Source organism: Hyperolius riggenbachi, chromosome 11 (genome assembly GCF_040937935.1).
Source record: "Hyperolius riggenbachi isolate aHypRig1 chromosome 11, aHypRig1.pri, whole genome shotgun sequence".
In the NCBI taxonomy this organism is placed as follows: Eukaryota; Metazoa; Chordata; class Amphibia; order Anura; family Hyperoliidae; genus Hyperolius; species Hyperolius riggenbachi.
The window spans coordinates 129880462-129899344 of NC_090656.1; the positions used below are offsets into that span (position 1 = coordinate 129880462).

The 18883-nt window shown below is 41.8% G+C and overlaps 1 protein-coding gene across 1 annotated transcript in view; it reads right to left on the reverse strand.

Annotated features, from left to right (window-relative positions):
* PIDD1 (p53-induced death domain protein 1) overlaps positions 1–18883 on the reverse strand; it is a 59046-nt gene that overhangs the window by 23937 nt on the left and 16226 nt on the right. Inside the window, exons 3-9 of the mRNA XM_068260270.1 lie at positions 18460–18873; positions 17354–17560; positions 14461–14515; positions 8274–8475; positions 7961–8095; positions 2255–2431; positions 305–452 (exon numbers count right to left, since the gene is read on the reverse strand). Coding sequence (XP_068116371.1) covers positions 305–452; positions 2255–2431; positions 7961–8095; positions 8274–8475; positions 14461–14515; positions 17354–17560; positions 18460–18873 — 1338 coding nt within the window. The remainder of the gene's footprint in view (positions 1–304; positions 453–2254; positions 2432–7960; positions 8096–8273; positions 8476–14460; positions 14516–17353; positions 17561–18459; positions 18874–18883) is intronic.

The window sequence follows — 18883 nt, forward strand, 5'->3', positions numbered from 1 at the left end:
CCAAAAGCAAATGCAGGGGACGAGGGAATGGAGGCTGCCATGTTTATTTTATTTTAAACAATGCAAGTTGCCTGGCTGCTCCTGATCCTGTTTCTCCAATATTAGCCATACACCCACATGTCACATCTAATGCAATTCTGGTCCCTACCTAAATATCACGTGAGATAAAAGCAAGTGAGGGTAGTTCTAAAATATAGAGCAAAAAGAGATACTTTGCCCTTCCACTGCAGCCAAATCCTGGCCTGCCCTTTGTAGACTACCTCCCCAGTGTAACAGAAAGCAAGAAATCAGTTTAGTTCCTAACCTGTAACACCTGGTGGAAGGGGCAGCTGGATGTTGACAGGACGTAAAAAGTTGTCTGTTGAACTCTGTGAAAGACATAATAGTGGACTAGTGGATGACTCATTATCACCTGTGATCTTCCTCAGCAACGTTCTACCAATTGGTAAAACCTGAAAGATTCAAAATAAAATAATTTGTACCATCATAATGCAGCTTATTAAAGCAAAAAAGAAAAACAACTGGCAAAGAATAAGATACAGTACATAAAACATAACAGTATTAAATAAAGTCAAACGTATATTTACCATAGCCGTTTTGGTAGCTTTTATGTTCTTTTTAGTCCCTTACAAACCCCTAGTGGTTCTGGATAACCATGACATAACTATCTGTAACACTCCTTCTTCCCATGTTCTACCAATAGAGTGATATCAATCCGTACCAAGTGAAGCCTGAAACAGCTGTCTGTAAGCTGGATTGGTATGGCTCTTTAAAATAAGGAGGGCACAGGCATATCATACACCAATGGCTCTGGATGTCTTCCTGGCTTTTCAGGGACATCAAGAAATCATTTGCATATATATGCATCATGGGAGTTCCTTGTTGTTTTACATAAAGCTCCATAGTTGAAAATATTATTATGAACACGGATTTATATTGGCGTAGAGATATGGGATGCACAGGATGCAACAGCACCAGGGCCCTTGAACCTCCTCCAAGCATGTTGGCAAGTTGGTGCTGTACTGTTCTTTATATATGCTTTGAATAGTGCTTACCATTAAAGGACAACTGAAGTAAGAGGGATATGGAGGCTGCCATATTTCCTATTAAACAATACAATTTGCATGGCAGCCCTGCTGATCTATTTTGCTGCAGCAGTGTCTGAATAACACCAGAAACAAGCATGCAGCTAATGTTGTCAGATCTGACAATAATGTCATAAACCCCTGATTTGCATATACTTGTTTAGGGTCTATGGCTACAAGTATTAGAGGCCTAGGATCAGCAGGATAGCCAGGCAACTGGTATTGTTTAAAAGGAAATGCATATGGCAGCCTCCATATCCCTCTTGTTACAGTTGTCCTTTAAGAAATCATCCCTCCTCCTCTGCTTACACCTTTCTCACATAGTGGTTTGGAAAGCTGATTTAGTTCATCTGTATCACACAATAATTACACTAATGTTTAATTTTTTTTTACAAATCATTTTTATCTGTTTTGAGCATTGTGACCCCACACATGTAGAATCTGCGCAATGCAGCCACCTCACACCCCTCAAAGTGCATATGGATTATAACTGCTCAAATGTAAATCAAGGAAACCTAATAAATCCAACTGATCCAGATGCAACTCAGCATATGTATCCAAGCCACCCACTTAGTGGGTTAGACAGAGAGAGTACAGAATAATATGTCTCGTACTGCCCCATCACATGGCATAATTATAAACCCTCACTCAGGGCAAATTACGTTTGTGTCTATATTATTATACCATGGCGACCAGATCTTATCAAAAACTTTGGGGAAAATTATGATTCCTATATGTCAAGCATTAAAGGGGAAAGGCCATAATGACCAACTTTTACCTGTAATTTATAGATGGTGGTCTATCACTCTTTCCACACGCGTAGCATATCATTGCAAGCATAATAACACAGGATATGTACCATGTATTGAGAATGTTTCCCAGAGGAAAATCCCCATTCAGAAGACCCATTAGTGTCACTCTGGGAGAACTTATTAAATGCAGACACAGAATATCATTAATCACAGTAAATATTTCTTCCCAGAAAGGCGCCATCATCGTATAATTTCGAAACGTATGTAACAATGTACCCTTCTCTGTTGGACATTTAGGGCATTAGGGGAAGTTTTAGGATCTTTTCAATCCCACAAAACTCTAGTGGTGCTTTTTTTGCTATGACTTATTGGGTACTTGTAAAAAAAAAAATGTATAAGACAGTATATGTAACTGACCTGCATACGAACTGTTCGGGTCCTGTCTGTTGCTCCAGCAGGAAATTCAACCCGCACATTCTGGTCCACAGTGGAGAAGAGGAGTTCCCCCTCTCTGGGAACCTCACAGCTGTCTTCTACTAAGCGTGACACCACCAGGAACCAGGAGAAATGACGGGTGCTACAAGTGGCCTCCATCTTGTCAAACAAGACAAAAAAAGTTAATTTTATCCTATCAATTCACATAACGAAGAAAAAAACTACAGTACTCACATTAAATGTCACATTCTTAAATGGAACCCAAACTGAGAAAAATATGGAGGCTGCCATTATTTCCTTTTAAACAATACCAGTTGCCTGGCAGTGCTGCTGATCTTTCAGGTCAAAAGGATCTAAATCACACGCCAGAAACAAGCATGCAGGTAATCGTTTGAGATTTGTCATAGACCTCTGATCTGCATGCTTGTTCAGGGTCTATGGCTTAAAATATTAGAAGCAGAGGATAATCAGGACAGCCAGGCAACGTGCATTATTTAAAAGGAAACAAACATGTCAGCCTCCATATCCCTCTCACCTCGGGTTCCCTTTAAACACAAGTTTACATCTAATCTTTTCCTCACCTTATCCATTTAATACCTTCTTCTTATATAAGAAGTACTACTGGTACCCAAAAATGTTAACATGGGTTATATTCAGCTTCAGTTAATTAGGGCAAACATTTTGAGGTCATTTGCTGAAAATGTATTATAAAGGGGGTAGATGCATGAAAGTACAGTAAAAGTGGTGTGTGCAGATAACATGCGGCAATTAACACACTGTATTTATGCAAGCAAAGTAATGTGCTTTGCAATCTTAGCGCAAGTCAAGTTATACACAATGTGCATTTTTTTCTAGTATAGCCTGCATTATGCAGATGTGTTTCCGCACATCAACAAGTGCAACCAGCTTAATTGAAATGAACACGGAATCATTGTATGAAAAGTGGGACTTAACGAAAAAATACAGTTGCAAGAAAAAGTATGTGAACCCATTGGAATTATATGGATTTCTCCACAAATTGGTCATAAAATGCGATCTGATCGTCATCTAAGTCAAAACAACAGACAATCAGTGTCTGCTTAAACTAATACCACACAATATAATTAAATGTTTCCATGATTTTATTGAACACACCTGTCATGGAAGAGCTGTGAGAAAAGAGAACACAATCGCAATCGGTTTGCTGCACCGATTGCCGTTGACGTGCCAGATCAGAATCTGAGGTTTAGGGCTTAGAAGGCAGCCAAGCCTGGGGGTCTCTGTTTTCTTCACAGCTGCTAGAGGAACTCTTTTCATGAAGTATGTTTGTTTAAATTAACTTGATCAAAAGACGTTCCTTCATGGGCAGTGACACCCAAGTGTGAACATGCCCTTTGAAAAGGATACCATTTGGTGAGCCCCAGCAAAGCGAGCTTCTCACAAAGCAGGGCTGTAGACACAGTGGAGCTGTGGCCAGCCTTAGACATACATGGAGTTTATGATTTTTAGCCTGTTTAAGGAATATCGTTCATATGAGAGGTATGAAAGTTATCTCATTCTGCTGGTCTGGATCTGGTGAATATTTTAATATTAAATTGAGGCCACTGACATACCCAGAACCCGAGGTATTCCGCTATTTCGTATTCAAACATGCGACAGCAACAAAGTTTGATGTCATATGAACTGTCATATTCTGAGGAAGATGAATTTGACTGTGTGTGCGGGAAGCGTAAGCTGAGATATGGAAAATGTCATATTTGGTGGGCACAAGAAATCCGCCCAGGAGGTTACCCGCACCCTGTCCAGCCCCTGGGCTGAACCTGAGACCCCACCAAAAAATGTGGGTCATTCAAGAGATCTTGCCAGGAGCTCCTCCCTTAGTCCTCCGAATTCCACCTTCATGGGAGCATGCTACTGCTTTGAGGACGAGTAGCGTACATTTTTGTTTGAACTTTGCTCTGGAAACAAAGAAACTTCATGGGTTTTTTTTCCCAGATAGGACATATTTTGACCTGACCTTAAGTATACATATTTTCTTCCCTTTTTATTTTCATACTGCGCTATTATTGTCTCTATAATTGTTGATTTTAATGATTTTCTGTACATATTAATTATTTATATTGCATTTATAATAAACGACTCAAAAGTCATTGATTTGTTCAGCTACCCCTGCTATTTAGCCGCACAAACCGAAACCTAACTTCTGAAGAGTCGCTACTACTCTTGATAGCTAGATAAAATAGAGTGTGTTTAACTGTTTTATTTGCAGGTATTAGTGTCAGTGTAGTAAAGGTTTCCTACCCTTCTGTAGGAGTGGTGGCAGTTATACCCTGAAATAGTGTGTAATTTGTATTACTGTAACTCACAAGCTCCTTTCTAGTTTGTCTGCTGCCAAAATTGCAGCGGTTTCTGCGCACCGATTGCGACCACAGAGTGCATGGTCTGTGTGCTGAAACTGATTGGAAGGCATTGTGCGGTCTGGCCACTAGGGGGCGTGTGACAACACCATATAAACATTCACAGTGCAGGTCAAAAAAAGTATGTCACCTTTGGATTTGATAACTGGTTGAACCTCCTTTGGCAGTAATAACGTCAACCAAATGTTTCCTGTAGTTGCAGATCAGACGTGCACAATGGTCAGGAGTAATTCTTGACCATTCCTCTCTACAGAATTGTTTCAGTTCAGCAATATTCTTGATATGTCTGATGTAAATCGATTTGAGGTCATGCCACAATCGGGTTGAGGTCAGGACTCTGACTAGGCCACTCCAGAAGGCGTATTTTCTTCAGTTTAAGCCATTCTGTTTATTTCTTCTACGCTTTGGGTCTGTGTCCTGTTGCAACACCCATCTTCTGCTAAGCTTCAGCTGATTGAGAGATGGCCTGAAGTTCTCCTGCAAAATGCCTTGATAAACTTTGGAATTCATTTTTCCTTCCATAGAAGCAATCCGTCCAGGCCCTGACGCAGTTGGGATGAGGTTTTGATGTTGGCGTGCTATGCCTCTTTTTCTCCACATATAGTGTTGTGCGTTTCTTCCAAACAACTCAACTTTGGTTTAATGTGTCCACAGAATATTTTACCAGTACTGCTGTGGAACATCCAGGTGCTCTTTTGCAAACTTTAAAAACGTGCAGCACTGTTTTTTTTTTTGGACAGCAGTGTCTTCCTCTGAGATATCCTACTATGAACTCCATTCTTCTTTAGGTGTTTTACGTATCGTAGATTCGCTAACATGGATGTTAGCATATGCCAGAGACTTTTGTAAGTCTTTAGACTTGAGCATTCTGCGCTTTCCTCTTGCAGTCATCTTTACAGGACTGCCACTCCTAGGGAGAGTAGCAGCAGTGCTGAACTTTCTCCATTTACAGACAATTTGTCTTACCGTGGACTGATGAACTGCAAGGCTTTTGGAGATACTTCTATAACCCTTTCAGGCTTTATGCAAGTCAACAATTCTTAATTGTAGGTCTTCTGAGAGCTCTTCTGTGCGAGGCATTATTCACATCAGGTAATGCTTCTTGGGAAAGGAAAACCCAAAACTGGTGTGTGTTTTTTATTGGGCAGGATTGCTGTAACCAACACCTCCAGTATCATCTCATTGATTGGACTCCAACTGGCTGACACCTCACTCCAATTAGCTGATGGAGATGTCATTAGTCTAGGGGTTCACATACTTTTTCCACCTACACTGTGAATGTTTACACGGTGTGTTTAATAAAACATGGAAAACATTGAATTGCTTGGTATTAGTTTAAACAGACTGTGATTGTCTATTGTAGTTACTTATGCAGGGAACACACGGCTCGATTCAGAACTGATAAGATGGCTCAATAGATAATTTCCGACGTGTCCGATCACCGTTCACTTCAATGATGAATCGAGCGGCAAAATGATCGAATTGAAAAAAAAGATAAGAAAAACAAGCGGAAGATAAGAGAATCGAGCAGGCAAAATGATCGGGCGCAGAATCGACCAGTGTATTTCCAGCATTAGATGAAGAGCAGATCACATTATATGACCAATTTGTACAGAAATCAATATAATTCCAAAGGGTTCACCTACGTTTTCTTGCTACTGTATATATTACGCCTACCCCAGCTATATTAACCCTTTTAAAGCTAATGTTAAGCTTGAAAAAAAACAAAACAAAACAAAACCTGATACTCACCTATGGAGAGGGAAGGCTCTGGGTCCTACAGAGCATTCCCGCTCCTCTCACGGTCCCTGCATTCCAGTGATGTCACCCCGGATTGAATCCCTCGCCCCAGGAGGCTTCGGAAGTCTTTAGAGCCCAAGTGCTCCCGAAGATGGCAGCTCTCTACTGCGCATGCATGAGCGCGAGATCGAGCACACTTGCGCATCCGCAGTACAGAGATGTCCGTCTTTGGGAGTACTTGGGAGTGCTCCCGAAAACTTCTGAAGCCTGCAGCTGTGGCAGAGAGCAGTATTCGGCTGATTGGTTGGATACTGCAGTGACAACACTGGAACACTGGAACCAGGAGAGGAGCGGGAAGGTTCTATAGGACTCAGAGTCTTCCTTCTCCATAGATGAGTATCTGTTTTTTTGGGTTTTTTTCTAACCTTCTTAAAGTGGTCTAACACCCAGCATTTCAACTTTGCTTTAAAAGATTGCTTACAGCTTATAAACTATTATGCCAGATTTTTTTTTTAGCAGAAATTCAGTGAATGGATTAAACATGACATTTTAGTGCTGCATTTAGCTAGAAATCCTCCTCCGTGCTTGCTTGTTTAGTTACAAATGTATCTATCTACAATGTAACAAACAAACACTGCTTTGAGAGAACAAAGAGGGCTTCCCCGGCAGGCTTTTCAAAGGTCTATTTGTATTCCAAATAAAGATACATTTGTAACTAAAAGATAAGAACGGATGCGGATTCCTAGTTGAATCCAACACTAAAATGTCATGTTTAACCCATTCAGTGAATTTCTGCTTTAAAAAAATCTGGCATAATAGTTTGTAAGCTGTAAGCAATCTTTTAAAGCAAAGTTGTAATGCTGGGTGTTAAACCGCTTTAACATTCACTTTAACAACAATGTAGGTTAGATGACCAGGAAGATGAAACAAAATAACAGCTCAGATGACTTTTAACTTTAACGTGGAAAGCCAAATTATCCCTTGCAAAGAAACCTAGAGTCAATGTTATAAACAAGGAGCTCTGGCCTTTCTCTGTGTGCCTCTGTGTGATGTTAGTAGTATGGGGTGGTTTATCGTGTCATCTGGTCACCTTCTTAACAAGAGGGACATAATAACACCTCCACCAGCTAATAAGTAAACCAGGTAATTTACAGCCCCTTACATACTTCCCACAAAGGGCTAAATATAAAAAATATAGGTGTGTGTGCATGGGTATGAACATTGGTTGTGAAAGTATTAACCATCTGAATAATTTAATTTCCCACAAAAACTTCCTACTCAGCCATTTGCTAGGACCTTTGATGACTATTAAAAAATGGTTGTTTCTATGAATTAAAGTGAATCGGCAACAACATATGTTGTTGGGGGAGTTCCTGCAGAGGATTCCCAGAAGAATGAAACAATATACTGATCCTGGAGCTTCTGGTCAGTTTTCAGTGAGGGAGTGGCCAGTGCAGATGGCAGGGCAGTGTTCGTCAAGCAAGAAAGAAGATATACAGTTAAAGTACAGAAGAAAACAATATTGAGAAATGGAGGCAGACTGCGGTCTTACCTCACGCATTGACTTATCCTTTGTTAAAGTGCTCAAGTCTGTCCATGTTTCGGAGAAGTCACTGAATGTCCTAATAACCACTTCACGTTTTCGGCTACTCTTCAGGTATGTAAAGGGGATAGAGATGTCTACATTCTGTTAAACAATAAAAAAGGCAGCTTCACCAAAGTGATCGCTTGAACTGGAAAAATAGTGTCGACTGTTCTAAGATCTTAGTTCCAATTCTCCAGGATAAGAACAAATCATTCTACTGCCCTCCTACAGATCACAGTCTAGTCCACAGTGCAGTCCAGAGCCCCACCTGCTGGCTTACCTGATGGAACTGAACACCATGAGGCTGTAACTCCAGGGTGCTACTGAGTAGCACATCATGATGTCCAAGTCTTACGTGCTGCAAGTCTGGTGGGAATATCTGGAAAACAATTTTCAATGGGGAAGACACAGCTCCTGGTGGAAAACTAAGCTGAAGGCCATCTGGTAGGAATACCCAGCATCCCTCTGATGTGACCAAAAAACTGGAAAAAATAAAAAATGATTTGATATAAAGTGGCCAGTACTGCAGGGAAATCAAGTCACTTAAAAGAAGTGGTCCAAACTGATCATACTTAAATATAGAACAGGTTAAACGAAAACCTTTTAATTTCTCATGTCGATCTCGTGATAGCCATCACTCCTGACCACCCTCCCTTCTGAAGGCAGGACTATGCACCCCATGTGAACGAAACACTCCGAAGTGGCTAATAGCAAAAAGCTGTAGCCATCATGGACACTCACCCTACCATACTGCAGATGGGAGAGGTGCATATCCCAAACTGACAGGCCCCTGAGGAGTGCCTGGTGCTTCAGGCAGAAGATAGAGTCCAATGGCTAGCACATAATCACTGGGTGAAAATGCTAAATAAGGTATTTATATAGATATTCTAAATACTGAAGTGCAGTAGTTATGTCCAACCTTTACTATAAACAAGCAAAAAGCTGCACATGCAATACGAATAGGTTTTATATAGCAACAAACAGTATTTAAAAGAAATACAGTTTGTATGTTACATCAATAAAATTCTACTAAACAATTTATCTATCAAAACATATAATGTGGTGCATCCAATCACTGATAAAACCCCCTGACATGCGTTGCATCGCTCACAGGGACAACTCTTCAGAGGCAAACAATGTTTGTAAAAGAGCGCCTTTTAAAACATTTACCACCCAAGGGCTAAAGGATGCACAACAGACTCGAGTTCAGTGGGTCATCTGCTATACTGCGCAAATTATAGTGGGATCATTCAAGAGCCAACCATTTATACCATACCAGATGTAGTCCAACCACCACCAAACCACGTTTGCCCAGTCGTAGTTGTATAAGGAAGTGCCGTGACCAAAAACATCATCTGGTCATAAAAATAAATGAAATTAAAAATGTTGATGTAGGTTGAGTGAAATGTGCAATATTGCACAAAGGCCTCAGAATTACTGTAAAGGTCACAGATCCATGTTAGAAATTTTAGGACAAAGCCTCATTGCCATAGGGTTAAAAACGGGTATATCTCTAGAAGGGAATATCAAAGGCTTTGTATACTGTATCTTTTTTTTCCCTTTTCCTTCCTTCCCTTTTGAACTCAGCTAAGTAATACCAAGCTTCATAGGTACCCTCTTTTTGTTTTGTTTAGAAAATACACAAAATGCAAAGAAAATGGAGAGGACTAGCACTGAAGGATTCAAGTAGATGCTTTATTCACATTCAAATAGTGAATAAATATTGCCAGACATCCGATAAATATGACAGGATGTAATTTCCTGTCACAGTGCAAATGAGAATACTACTATTCAGTCACAAAATGGCATACATCACAGGAAGCTATAAGGCCAGTGATGGCTAACCTTGACAGTCCAGCTGTGGTGGAACTACAAGTCCCGTGAGGCATTGCAATACTCTGACAGCTCTAAGCATAACTCGGGAAAGCAGAGGCATGATGGGATTTGTAGTTTTGTAACAGCTGGATTGCCAAGATTAGCATCACTGCTAAAGGCATAGATGTCCTGGCAACCTCGACTTTGCCCTCCATGAACCTACAAACCCCCGCAAAACTGCACCACAAGTTTGAAGGCTGGTCCACCTGTCACTTCTTGCCCGTAACAGCTACAGGTGTTAGGTAGCCAGAGGTAGCCTCAGTATTAAGTAGCTAGTGGTGCCCCCGACTGAAGGGATATCTCATCAGTGGAATGCCAAAAGCTGAGTGAGTAACCTCTCATTTATGCTCTGCTTGGGACTCTGCATAGAGAAGAAGGGAGGAAAAGGGAGAGGGACAGGGAGGGGATTTAGCCACCTTTCCATCATTAGGAGCCTGTAGGCACGTGCCTACAGAGCCTTATGGTAAATCCAGCTCCGATTCTAGTGAATATATTAAAATAAAAATATTGAACCTTTATGTGTATATCCAAAATAATGATACTGTATTATAACATGTGTTAGCTGCATAACCGACTTGACTTATTTCCATCTGGTGGAAACCACTTATTGCACAAATAGTCATAAACAAAGAGAGGGGGAAAAGGTAGGAAAGTAGTGGAGGAGTGGGGGAGAGGTTCCTGGACCACAGGCGCTCATCAACATTTAGTTACCGTAGATTAAAATGAGAGTCAGAGATGTTGCTGGGTCTAGCTAATGGTTCTGAGAATTAAATGGACTCATTTTTTAAAAGAAGTGATTTGTTTAACTAAAATTTAACGTTAATTGATCAGCTAAGGAACCTCTATGTTAATCCAGCAGGTCCACGTCACAACATACGGTACTTTTCCATTCTATTTTGTGATAAGTGGACTAACTCTTCCATTCTCATTAAGTGCTTTATGGCTTTAACCAGTTCTGGAAGTTGTGGTATTTGTGGATTTCCAGTGTCTGGCTAAACCTTGTCTGGAAGCTACAAAAATGTGTCTTAACAAGGATTTCTTTGCTTTGGATATTTAGACTGGCATGTTTGAAAGAAGTGCTATTTGAGGGTTGGGTGGTTTAGGGATGCCAACAACTTTGGACTGTAATTCAAATGCGAGGTTCCAGAAAGATTGGGCTAGTCTACACCCCCACCACATGTATATTGGTCCCTTTGTTCTCTCTGCATCTCCAGCATAGATCTGGGATTTCTGGGTTGAATTTGTTTAGAAGGACTGGAAACCTAAACCATCTAGCAAATATTTTATAGTTTATTTTCTGGGCAAAACAGGCCCAAAATGTTTTATGGGCGAGAATGCAGATTGTATCCAAGCTCTCCGGTGTGATAGTCATATGTAGGTTTTTTTTTCCCATTTTGATATAAAAGTGTTAACGTAGCTCCTTTAGTAAGGCATACAAGCAATATTTGATATACTTGTGTGTGTGTGCTTGTTGTTTGTACATAGTAGTTTAGATGGAGGGAGTCGGTCTGTATACATTTCCTAGAAGGGTTAGAGATATATGAAAGCTGGCTAGCTGTCTTTGAAATATCCAAGTGCATTTGTAAGTTTAAAGCGGTATTGTCACCATAAAAATCAAATTTCAACAGCAACTGGTCTGAGTGTATCAAGTGATAAAGATGCTAATCCTGCATTCAAAACTTGCAAAACTTTTTCTGCTCTTATGGTTTGTAGTTATCACATACTTTAGGAGCACTGGCCCTAGTGCCAAACAGTTGAATGCTGAGAGTTATTTTTATCTATAATATATTCCTTCTCTTCCATTGATTTTCCCTGCCTAGCTGCTTATCAGAAACACCCTCTGATTACTTGTGTTTACAAGCAAGGCTGAGGTGACTCAGTGATTGGATGTGTAAGTAAAAAAAAGTCAGTGCAGTTGTTAGTATACACCTCAGTGGGAGTGTCTGAAGACTCTGGGAGGAGGGCAGCTAATGAATACACAATGAGCAAGAGAAAGGAGGGGGGGGGGAAAGAGTCAGGGAGGATATGATGTCAGCATTTGCTAGGCAAGATGGTCACTGCCTAGAATAGGATTTTCTGCTTTTCCTTTATAAAATTCACTGGGATCATTACGTGGATAGCACAATACATCTGTTATGTAAGTAGAAGTATTTATCTACTTATATATGTGTTTTTTATTTCTAGGTTAGCATGGGTGTCGCTTGTTCTTTAAGCGGTGTATCACCATTAGGGCGAGAGGTGAGGTTACTTGATGCATTGAAATGTCTTGAGGCAAACAACATACTCCGGTAAGAAAGGTTAGAGATTGTCTAAAAGTGCTATAAATGGAGCATGGATATGAAGATAATTTGTCCCAATAGAATAGTATTATGTTTTCCTATGTTTGCCCACCAGGAGATTTCATTTTGGGGTGGTCTCAATGTTTTAGAAATCCATGTATATGGGTCTTGGGTCTAGGCCACTAAGATTCTTTCTGATATATTGACCGCATGAATATAACTTTTTTCTTTAGCTTACGGTATTCTTTTTGCAGTTTTCATCCAGCAATGATATCTAGCCTTTAATAAGTTCCCCAGCTCTGCACCAGATAAGTTATTTTTATGCTTGGCTACCAGATTATTTTGTTTAAACAAAAGATTGGTAAACCAGAGTCAGGTTAAGATCACCGATGATGATCCTGTCCTTGGCCATTCTATTGACTTTATCAAGAAATGTTTTAATTTGAAGTGTTTGCCCTCTATTAGGTGCATAAATGTTGGCTAATGTAACAGGTTTGCCAATTCTCCCAATGAAGTTCCTATGCTTCTGCATCATTATATTTTTTGTAAAACACATGATAACTTGGAGTTAACTATTGCTACAACTTGATTTTTTCCAATCGTTCGAACTTCTCCAATTGTTAAATCTCTTATCAAATAAACAGATACCTTTCCCAGTTTTGGAGTGAATTTCTTGTATGAAACCTGTATCAATTTTATTTCTTCTAAATTCATGTACAATTCTACTTCTTTTAAAGTGGATCTGTCAGTCATACTATCTCAGAAAAAACAACAACACATATATAAGTAGATAAATACTTGCTCTGCTTACATAACATACTGTATGTACTGTATTGCACTGTCCACATTTTGATTTTAGTGATTCTTCTATAGTAAAAAAACAAAAAGTGATTTTTAAACTTGTGGATTGCCTGGTTAGCATCCTTATTACTTGTTTACTAGATAAAAATAAATAATTAATTGATATTTGATTTTATACCCGACAGTTACTCTTTAAAGTAAATCTGAAGCAATTTTACATACAAGAAACAGATACTTACCTGGGTTCTATAGAGCATTTCCGTTCTCCTCACGATGCCCTCGTTCCACCACAGGCTTCTCTGTTCAAATCTCCCGGCATGGGAGACTTATTTTATTTATATTTATTTAAGTATTTATATAGCGACATATTACACAGCGATGTACAGAGTGTATAGCCTTGTTACTAACTGTCCCTCAGAGGGGCTCACAATCTAATCCCTACCATAGTCATATGTCTATGTACGTATTGTGTAGTGCATGTATCAGTCTAGGGCCAATTTTTAGGGGGAAGCCAATGAACTTATCTGTATGTTTTTGGGATGTGGGAGGAAACTCGAGCGCCCAGATGAAACCCATGCAGACACAGGGAGAACATACAAACTCCTTGCAGATGTTGACCAGGCTGGGATTCGAACCAGGGACCCAGAGCTGCAAGCGCGAGTGCTAACCACTACGCCACCGTGATGCGGAAGTCTTTGGAAGCCCGAGTATCCCGAAGACAGGCAGCTTTGTACTGTGCATGCGTGAGTGGGTGAGAGAGGACACTTGCATGTGCGCAGTGCGGAGCAACCTGTCTTCGGGAGCCCGAGTGCTTCTGAAGACATCCAAAGCCCAGCCAAAGCGGTAGAGAGCAGTCTAGGACCGATCGGTCTTAGACTGCTAACGGGGGAGCCTGCGGGGACAGTGAGGAGAAAGGGAAGGCTCTATAGGACCCAGAGCCTTCCCTCTCCTTAGGTAAGTATCTGTTTTTTGTTTTGTTTTTTTAAATTTTGCTTCAGAAAGACCAGAATTTGCTCCTTTTACATTATAGGTAGTAATTCTTATTATATTCATATTTCTTTATTTTTGTGAGCATAATTCAAAAAGGAGAGAGGCCAGAAGGATCAAGAGAGAGATATTCAAAAACAAACAAACAAACAAAAAAAAAACAAGCGAACATTTAAAGGCTTCTTATATCTAATGAAAAGGAGAATAGTATGGGGTCCTTGGCTTCAGGACTTGTTAGCTGTCTTGCATTTTTGATTGTTGACCAGAAACAACAGAGCACAAGATGTGTGGGAGAAGCTGCTGCTGCTCAAGAAGACACAGCCTTAATCTCTCTGAGAAGACTGCAGCCTATAGCAATGACAGACCAGAAGGCATGAAGTGGCCACAGTCAGGACTGCTGACCAGGTACTTTAGAAGTAATTTACCAATATTCAAAGGCTGTACCTATATCCAGATACCAGGCAACAAGTCCCTTGGTTAATGCGCTAAATCAATGGCATACAAACAGCCAATAAATAAATGTACCTTTTTTCATCAGATTTCACATAGATCTTCTTTATGTCAGTGTAACAGGTCTCATCTGCAGGAAAGAAATAAGTCATTATTTATACATAAAGTAAAAACCATTTAAAACTTTATTAAGCTTGCTATTTAAAAATATCTGCACTACAAGAGAAAGTGCTACAGATTGAAGCATAGGAAAACATAGAAAAACATATTTATTAAGATGGATTATATTAATTCTCATGTATGTACAATCAACAAAATTATAATACCGCCTGAACACTTTTTAAAAATCGCTCCCATTCACTTTCATTAAGGGGAAGGAGGGTGTGTGTGTGTGTGTGTGTGTGTGTGTGTGTGTGTGTGTGTCTGTGTGTGTGTGTGTGTGTGTGTGTGTCTGTGTCTGTGTGTCTGTGTGTGTGTGTCTGTGTCTGTGTGTGTGTGTGTGTGTGTGTGTGTGTGTGTTACGGGGGGAGGGGGTGTGTGTGTGTGTGTGTGTGTGTGTGTGTGTGTGTGTGTGTGTGTGTGTGTGTGTGTGTGTGTGTTACGGGGGGAGGGTGTGTGTGTGGTGTGTGTGGTGTGTGTGGTGTGTGTGTTACGGGGGGAGGGGCTGGGGTGCAGCGGCATAGCTAGCATAGTTGCCCTGGTATAGGGAGTTTAGTTGCCCCAGTATGGCTAGTCTAGTTGCCCCAGTATAGCTAGTATAGTGCCCCAGTATGGGTAGTATATGGGTAGTATAGTGCCCCAGTATAGCTAGTATAGTGCCCAGTTTAGCTAGTAAAGTGCCCAGTATGGGTAGGTAGTGCCCCAGTATGGGTAGGTAGTATAGTGTCCCAGTATAGCTAGTATAGTGTCCCAGTATAGCTAGTATAGTGCCCAGTATAGCTAGTATAGTGCCCAGTATAGCTAGTATAGTGCCCAGTATAGCTAGTATAGTGCCCAGTATAGCTAGTATAGTGCCCAGTATAGCTAGTATAGTGCCCAGTATAGCTAGTATAGTGCCCAGTATGGGTAGGTAGTGCCCCAGTATAGCTAGTATAGTGCCCAGTATGGCTAGTATTGCGCCCAGTATACATTCCCCCGCCGCTGCTGTTACCTTAGCTCGTAGCCGCTTCCTATATTTCCCTCTCCTGCGTATTTTGATTCACAGCAGCGCGTCTCCCGGCTGCAGTGATGAGGCAGAAGCAGGACAGCGGCTTCCTGTATCGGCGCTTTCCTGCTTCTGCCTCATCAAAATCAAAATACGCAGGAGAGGGGAATATAAGGAAGCGGCCGCCAGCTAAGGTAACAGCAGCAGCGGCCGCAGGGTGCGGAAGGCGCGGGGGGGTTGGCGGGCTCGAGGACAGACCCGCGGCCCAGCTGCAAACGCCCCATGGACCGGCAGTGGGCCACGGACCGGGGATTGGGGACTCCTTCTCTAAATAACATCACACGTGCATTTAGAACTAGAAGCTCAAAAACAGTAGGGCGTATTTACCAATCAACCAATTATTGGTTTGAGCCATGCTTATGCGCTTTGAGTCTTACAGGAGAAAAGCACTTTACATGGAGGCGAATTGGGCACTGTCTAAGTCCACAAGTTGCCCACAAATGAAGTTCAGAGGTCTAAACAATTTTACTGTTAGCACAGCATTAAAAAGTTAGGGCTTCACTGGTGCAGAATCTCAACAGTATGGGAGGGTTGGCATTGCCTTAATTTCAGAGATACTATATGGCTGCATAAACTAAAATTGTAATGTGGTTTTCAAAGGACACAGACGTTAATCCAGAGCTACTGAGCTATAAGGCCTGAGACACACTGTGAAAGCTTTCTGAGCACTTTTCTAACCATCATAGCTGTCTGAGCATTTAAAAAAAAAAAATATGCTCCCATTGCCTTGCATTATGATCACAGCGATTTTACTGTGGTTTTAATGCAAGTCAATAGAACCATTTTTAAAACAAATGCTCAGACAACATTGATGGTCTGAAAAGCGCTCACAGTGTGTCTCAGGCCTTACAGAGATAAAAACTAAGAACATGTAATATTAGCTATATTGAGACTATCCATTTCTAATGGTAATGAAATATCTCCTAGGAGAAAAAGTGAATTGGATCAGACCCATTGCTTCTACAAGAAAGACTGTTTATTAACCACCCTGGCGTTCTGATTAAATCGCCAGGGTGGCTGCGGGAGGGTTTTTTTTAAATAAAAAAAAAACTATTTCATGCAGCCAACTGAAAGTTGGCTGCATGAAAGCCCACTAGAGGGCGCTCCGGAGGCGATCTTCCGATCGCCTCCGGCGCCCAGAATAAACAAGGAAGGCCGCAATGAGCGGCCTTCCTTGTTTTGCTTATATCGTCGCCATAGCGACGAGCGGAGTGACGTCATCGACGTCAGCCGACGTCGTGACGTCAGCCGCCTCCGATCCAGCCCTTAGCGCTGGCCGGAACTTTTTGTTCCGGCTACGCTGGGCTCAGGCGGCTGGGGGGACCCTCTTTCGCCGCTGCTCGCGGCGAATCGCCGCAGAGCGGCGGCGATCAGGCAGCACACGCGGCTGGCAAAGTGCCGGCTGCGTGTGCTGCTTTTTATTTCATTAAAATCGGCCCAGCAGGGCCTGAGCGGCAGCCGCTGGCGGTGTTGGACGAGCTGAGCTCGTCCAGACCGCTCAGCTGGTTAATTAAGAAATACAAAGTCAGGGCCCTCTGAGCAGAGACTGGTGAGCAGACAGGTGCCAGGGACATTTCTCACAGGACAATAATGAAAAACTGCTCCCAATAGCTAAAGGTATTGATTTTCCCATGTTAATTTCACAAAATCGATCACTTTATCGATCAGTAACAGGTCGCACACGTTGGAAATCATCAGATTCTTATCAGTCAGACGGATAACTGAACCTAGCATGAGGTAGAATAACTATAGAGTGTAACTTACCTTCAGCTGGAGAGGAGGGCTCAGGCTCCCCAATAGGATTGCCCTGCAGACGTACACAGGAGCACAGTGTGAGCTCTACTGGTACAGAGCGCAGCTTATTGTTCTGCAAACACAGCTGTGTGAGATGTGGCAGACTGGCCAGACCCGCTGGAACAGTCACAAGGCAGTTGTTAAACAGATAAAGCTGCTTCAGGGACACCAGGTTACCTGTACAGGAAACAAAAGAATGTCTGGATTTCTACAAACTTTACACTAAGGCCCCCCTCACACTTGTAAACGCAAATCACAACCACAAATTAATATCACAGCAGCAGATATTGGTGATTATCTGCTCTGCACTTTTCTATAAACTTCAATATCACCAGATTTTACTTGAGAAGCCCTCTCCATCAATATATCTGAAATTAAAAATCCCTGCTGCTTCTTAACAATGAATCAGTAAGTGGTTGATCCACTATTCATAGCGCAAGTTATATCCCCTTCCGGGGGCTAATGAAGTAGCGTGACAACCACTCTGCGACAGCCTAACACAGATCGGCAGCCGCAGAGTGGTTTCCTTATTCCTCCTGGATGCACAGGTGCGTCATCTCACGATGCGCGAGATTTCAAACGCAAGCTTCCGTAAATAAACAGACTCTGATCAGCTTCTGCTCATAGATCAGAATCTGCTCATAGTTTGTGCTCGTTATACAGCAATCGTGATAGAGGACCCCCCACTGGGAAGACGTGAATTGGCACAAAATGTTTGTTTTGTTTTTTTGCTAGATGGTAAAATCTCCAGTAAGGGTCCTTTTCTAACTTGATGCGATCTGCTCAAAACAGCGGGCGGCTCACATTTTGCTGATCGCTACAGCACTGCGGCTAACATGTAAATCGCGGTGTTCCTTTTCCATTAGTGCGTGCGGCCAGCACAATTTTAGGTGCGATCCCGCTCCCGATGGTTCACAGCACGTGGGAAATTAAAGGTTGCGCGATAACATCGCAGTGCAATTTTGAATGTTATTGCGCTACCTAGTGGAAAAACAGCCTAACTGTCATGGAGGATAAAAATGAGTCTGTAGGACTGGCTGGACTAGTATAAAAAAGCGCACTACATTAAAACTTACATAGAGCATCTGGGAGATTGGTGAGAGAGTTCCCAGACAAGTCTAGCTCCACACACTGCTGCAGATCCCCAATCTCCTCTGGTAGAGACACCAGCTTGTTATTAGATAGGTCCAATACTTCCAGAGTATTGAACTGCCCTATGGATGCAGGAACCCGAGTCAGCTGATTGGACATAACCATCAGGGAAGTCAAGCTCTTCAGCTGGCAAATGTCATCTGGGAGAGCCGTGAGCAGGTTGTAGCCCAGGTGGAGGGTGGACAGAAGGGGAAGAGCAGTAACACATGCTGGCAGCTCTGTGAAGCTGTTGAAGCTGAGATCCAGGTGTTGCAGCAGGGAAAGCTGGCTGAGGTCTGGAGGGAGAGAGCTCAGCAAACCCTTCTGACAGTTGAAGTCTTCATTCAGTAATCGCCCCCCTGTGAAGTG